The sequence below is a fragment of the Bufo bufo genome, chromosome 8 (genome assembly GCF_905171765.1).
Source record: "Bufo bufo chromosome 8, aBufBuf1.1, whole genome shotgun sequence".
NCBI lineage: Eukaryota > Metazoa > Chordata > Amphibia > Anura > Bufonidae > Bufo > Bufo bufo.
Window position 1 is genome coordinate 205,238,100 of NC_053396.1, and position 6,000 is coordinate 205,244,099.

A 6,000-nucleotide genomic window follows, 5' to 3' on the forward strand; every position below is an offset into this window, starting at 1 on the left:
GGGGAGGGAGAGGGGCCCACTGGCCACCAATGAGTTAACTACAGGGGAGGGAGGGGGGGCCCACTGGCCACCATTGAGTTAACTACAAGGGAAGGAGGGGGGGGCCCACTTGCCACCAATGAGTTAACTACAGGGGAGGGAGGGGGGGCCGGCCGCACTGGACACCAATGAGTTAAAAACAGGGGGGGGGGGGGTTGGCCCCCTGCTGCCTGGCAGCACCTGCCAGGCAGCAGGGGGCAGTCATGTACTCAGTTCTTTTAGTATATTCTAACCTGAAGCGTCCCCATCACCATGGGAACGCCTCTGTGTTAGAATATACTGTCGGATTTAAGTTTCACGCTCTAACTCATATCCGACAGTATATTCTAACATAGAGGCGTTCCCATGGTGATGGGGACGCTTCAAGTTAAAATATACCATCGGATTGGAGAAAACTCAGATCCGATGGTATAAAAAGGACTCCTGACTTTACATTGAAAGTCAATGCGGGACGGATCCGTTTGCCATTGCACCATATTGTGTCAACATCAAACGGATCCGTCCCCATTGACTTGCATTGTAATTCAGGACGGATCCGTTTGGCTCCGCACGGCCAGGCGGACACCAAAACGACATTTTTTTCATGTCCGTGGATCCTCAAAAAATCAAGGGCCTTAGTGTGTGCACAATAGGAGTTGTAAAATATCCACCAGTTATCTGTACACAGTGCAAAATCCTCCCATATGTCCAAGCAATAGACCTCTAATTACTTCTTCTGTGGCCGAAGTGTCTGGGATCTCGGTTAGCAATTACTATCTGGAAACTGTGGTGTAGTGTCCATTAATCTGGGTGCAAAGGGTGTCTAAACATGGTATCCCTTTTCAGCAACACGGTCTGGAACGTATCAAGATGGGTCACCTTGCTCACTCGAACTCTGTGGCCTTCCAGATCCTCTTTCAAAACTTCCTCTCTTTCATTTCCTGGAGCTCTTGTTGACATAGAAAGCTCCAGGCCTTGTAGCTGGAGTCTGAGGAAGAGGAGCACTTCATGTCTGCCCCCTACCTCCACCCTTCTCACAACTACTCTAAATGGAGCTTTCTAGAACCAAGGTGAGGACCACTCTAAGCTCCAAAGAGGTCTGGGCCGGTATTGTTAGTTCTGGCTACGCCTACCTACTGCTGGAACATTATGAGTACAAGGTGCATTACATTAACATTACAAACATTAAAAACTGATTGCAGATACCCCCAGGTCTGGGTGCTGTACTTACCAACATTATAGTAGGTAAATTAGGCACAAATAGATCCTTTCCTGGGAATAATTCCAAACAGCATGGAAATGGCCATTTATGAGCATGGCTTATGTAAACCCCACCCAATTTTGGACCTAGACAGCTTGAATTTGCAGGGACTATCCGAAAATTAAGGGCTAATTTTAGGGGACTGCAAATTCTGAACTGTTGGCGACTATGTGATACCATAATGGTGAGCCCAAGTTATGACACAGTAATAGGCCCTAACCTACTATGAATCCTTCGGGGGCAGGGTGGCCCAGAAATTAGAGGTCACACCCCAATCCCACTAAGCCATGTCCCCAAATCTGCTAACCCATGCCCCTTACTTCAAGAAAAAAACAAAACAAAAATAAAATGAAGAAGAAAAAAAAAGACTGGAAGACCTGAAGGTGAGTTGCATGGTACCTGGAGGCCTTCTCTCACCCTCAGTCAGTCACAAAGTGAGATGTCTGCCGGCTCTGATGACTGACTGGGTGTGAGAGAAGCTGTCTAATACCCCAGAGTTGGGGGTATTACTATTTTGTACTTGTTTATTTTATTTTACATGTCTCTAATGCAATGTAATTGTAATGACATGTTATGCACTTGGTTCACCAGCAGAGACGGTATGGTTGGCAATGTTCTAAAACAGGAATAGTACTTACCATTTTATTTCCTACCCCCTTTGGTAAAATTGGGCTAGACTTCCTGCCAAGTGTGTGGCTGAGCTAGGGAGTCGAGGTCATTCTAGAGAAAAGTGAGGTGGAGAGGGGCCGTGGTGGAGCGTGGAGTGTGGAAGCAGCTCATAGAGCACACACTACTTAGATATAAAGTGAGGGGAAAAGGGCAAAGGACACCCTAATCTTCAAGGGATTGCTAGGTCGGTATTATCGAAGTGTGGGACCATCAACAAGTCAGCCTGCCGCCATACCTCCTCCGCTGGCGCTAGAAGAGAATTGTACGACGACTCTGCTGATATCGTTTGTATTCTCAAGTTCAAGAAACACTTAGTAAGAGGACTTTGTTACATCCCAAGTCTGGCCTCATTCTTCAGAAAAACTACTTTCACTACATTGGACCCCAGGGAGCGACAGCCTGAGGAAAGACACTTTGACGCTACACTACATCAAGGCCACTACCACTCCCATTCTCTACAGGGGCTTGCTGCACCTGCAGCGCATGCTCTGACAGCGCAATGCCACTGTCTGAGTGTCGAGCCACAGAAAATTAGGACATCCCAGTGTCCATCCAAGCCCTGCACAGACAGAGGACAGGGTGTCAGGAAACTGGACTGTCCAACCTAAAGCTAGACTTCTAGCCACCGGGGATTAAGTCCAAAACAGATTATGATCTTTAATGCCAGAAACCTCTTGGGCTAGGCCCAAATAGAAAATTTGTGTATTCCGCCTACGATGTGCCATTTATAATACTGGTGTTATCTGATGTGGCAGAAGAGCCTTCAGGCACCAGGGCCCAGGTGCTACTCCTACCTGTGCACCCCCTATAGCTATACCCCTGATAATGGCGTCAGTCAGCAGATGCTTGGTCACTTACGTCTACACTGGTATTCTTTCGCATTCGACCATTGACCGTTGAAGAGGCACTCTTGTGAGGGAAATGGGTGCGGGTAGTGTCCTTCAGGGCAGGTGTACACCACCTTACTGCCAACATTAGCACCATTGGTCAGATTATATGCACCCCCAGCAATGGCTATTTTACTAAGATCACACTGAATGGCGGGGGCGGCGATGGACACTAAAAACAAAGAGACATGGCGGTGATGAAGAACACACATTGCAAGAGCAGCAGAAGAACTCGGTTCATATGGACAGATATTTTGGTGCCATCTTTGCTCAATACGCACACTAACACATCTCAACCTTAAATTACACCCCGTATTGTAATCCAGAGCTGCATTTACAGTTCTGCACTCTTCACAGCAGGGATCACCTAGCTAATTTTTTACGTACAGCTTGTCTTTATTGTGCTTGCATTGTCTTTACAGCAGGCAATGCACAGCAGTAAATTAAGGGTACTTTCACACTAGCATTATTCTTGTCTGGTATTGAAATCCGGTAAAGGGTCTCAATACCGGAAAAAAAAACAGTTTTTTCCTAATGAATTCTGAATGGAAAGACAACCGTTAAGTATGCATCAGGATGTCTTCCGTTCCGTCCCTTGTACGGTATTTGACCGGACAAAACACTGCAGTATGCTGCAGTACCAAGTGTTCTGGAAATTGCCGCCTTGCCAGATCAGGTTTTCCGGTCTGGGCCTGCGCCGGAATATAGGAGGAGCTATTTTTGCATTTGATCATTGAATTTTTTTTTATGCTGGATCCGTTATTCCAGACGATACGGATCCGGTATACCACCGGATCAGTCTAACGGATCCGGAAAAAAACAGCTTTCCGTTTGCATACGGTTTGCCATTGCCGGAACTGCCTGTCGGATCTGATCAATGCTAGTGGGAAAGTACCCTAACTTCATCGTAGTCGTTAAGGTGGTGTCTGGCAACAAACTTATTAATGGATTCCTTTAGCCACAAGCAGAATTGTGAATGCAGCTGTGGAGGCTGTAACTCAAGATAAGTAATACAATGTATGTCAAAGTCATTCAATTTTTTATATAAATTTTAAAGGGCATCTGTCAGCAGTTCTGTACCTATGACACTGGCTGACCTGTTACATGTGCGCTTGGCAGCTGAAGGCATCTGTGTTGGTCCCATGTTCATAGGTGCCCACATTGCAGAGAAATATTAAGCATTAATATATGCAAATGAGCCTCTAGGAGCAACGAGGGCATTGCCATTACACCTAGAGGCTCTGCTCTCTCTGCAACTGCCGCACCCTCTGCACTTTGATCGACAGGACCAGATGGGGTAAATCCTGTCAATCAAAGTGCAGAGGGTGTGGCAGCTGTAGAGAGAGCAGAGCCTCTAGGTGTAATGGCAATGCCCTCGTTGCTCCTAGAGGCTCATTTGCATATATTAATGCTTAATTTTTCTCTGCAATGTGGGCACCTATGAACATGGGACCAACACAGATGCCTTCAGCTGCCAAGCGCACCTGTAACAGGTCAGCTGGTGTCCTAGGTATAACTGCTGACAGATGCCCTTTCAAGTCCTCCCCAGCTAGTGGCTCTGCTGTTGTTGGGAGCTCTCCAAAAAAATGGTTTGGGTTAGTGCAGGGGTGAGTGGAGGTGGGTTAGGACAGGAAAATATCGCCATAATTTATTTCTACTTAATATAAATAAATACTGAAATGGTTTCTACGAGTCAGAGCTCGGTGTGGTGACGCATGGCTCCAAATGCCCTGTTCCCGTTTATATAGCGATATATGGTGGTCACATGGTAAAATACTGTTATCAGCCGTTTTGGGTGCAGAGCTCCCTGTATAGGATGTATACAGCTCCACCATGAACTAAATAACTTCATATACATGCAGAATTTGAATAACTTTTAAAGGGCTTCTGTCACCCCACTAAACTCATTTTTTTTTTTTTTTGGGTGCTTATAATCCCTATCCTGCGATATAGCTATACATTATTTTATTAATCATTTTCGTTCTGTAGATATGCCCAAAAATTTACTTTTATGATATGCTAATTACCTGTCTACCAGCAAGTAGGAAAAACGCCCCCCTCCTCTTGTTGATTGACAGGGCCAGCCGCGATCTCCTCCTCCGGCCGGCCCTGTCAGCATTTCAAAAATCGCGCGCCTGCGTTCGTTCGGCGCAGGCTGTCTGAGATAAGGAGGCTCGCCTCCTCAGCACTCCCTCAGTGCACCTGCGCCGATGACGTCACCGAAAGAAAAGACGTCATCGGCGCAGGCGCACTGAGGGAGTGCTGAGGAGGCGAGCCTCCTTATCTCAGAGCGCCTGCACCGTAACAAGACAGGCGCGCGATTTTTGGAATGCTGACAGGGCCGGCCGGAGGAAGAGATCGCAGCTGGCCCTGTCAATCAACAAGAGGAGGGGGCGGTTTTTTGTGGCTGCTACCAGCAAGTAGACGCCCTACTTGCTGGTAAACAGGTAATTAGCATATTATAAAAGTACATTTTTTGGGCATATCTACAGAACGAAAATGATTAATAAAATAATGTAGAGATATATCGCAGGATAGGGATTATAAGAACCCCAAAAAAAAAAAAAAAATGAGTTTAGTGGGGTGACAGAAGCCCTTTAAAGGGGTTGTCCAGGTTCAGAGCTGAACCCGTTCATGCCCATATTTTCACCCAGGCAGCCCCCCTGATGCTAGCATCGGAGCATCTAATGCTTCCTTGTATGGAAGCTGCCCTTGCTATAATGTATTTCTTGCTGCCATAAAACCATCTCCACCTGTAAACCCCCATCTATCTCCTGGGATCTCCTGTTACTTACATGCTATTTGGCTGAGGAGAATCAGAGGTGACATCTTGTAGCGGTTGTCTCCCATACACGCCCCGTCGTCTGTCTGCTCGCCTCTCCTGTGATCTGAGCCTCGCTGAGGGATGAGTACTGTTTATATAGCTGGGGCTGAGGTCAAGTGAATTCCTGTAGAAATAGTTCAATGTCACAACAGGTATTTGCAGAGAGGAGAGCCGGACAAATCACTCAGTTCACCAGAAAATGGGGAAACTCCTCCTGTAAAAGGAAATATTAATTATTAATATTTTGGGTTAATATTCGTTATTAATATTAAAATCATGCTATTGTTGACTCCACCTATTTTTATCTTTATTCTCCCTGTTGCTCTACCTTTTCCTGAACT

The 6,000-nt window shown here is 46.3% G+C and overlaps 1 protein-coding gene across 1 annotated transcript in view; it reads right to left on the reverse strand.

The window, feature by feature from the left end:
• LOC120978195 (complement factor B-like) overlaps positions 1–5,736 on the reverse strand; it is a 52,239-nt gene extending 46,503 nt beyond the window's left edge. The window contains exons 1-2 of the mRNA XM_040406417.1: positions 5,631–5,736; positions 2,807–3,007 (exon numbers count right to left, since the gene is read on the reverse strand). Coding sequence (XP_040262351.1) covers positions 2,807–3,007; positions 5,631–5,685 — 256 coding nt within the window. The 5' untranslated portion in view covers positions 5,686–5,736. The remainder of the gene's footprint in view (positions 1–2,806; positions 3,008–5,630) is intronic.
• Positions 5,737–6,000: the final 264 nt, after the last annotated feature.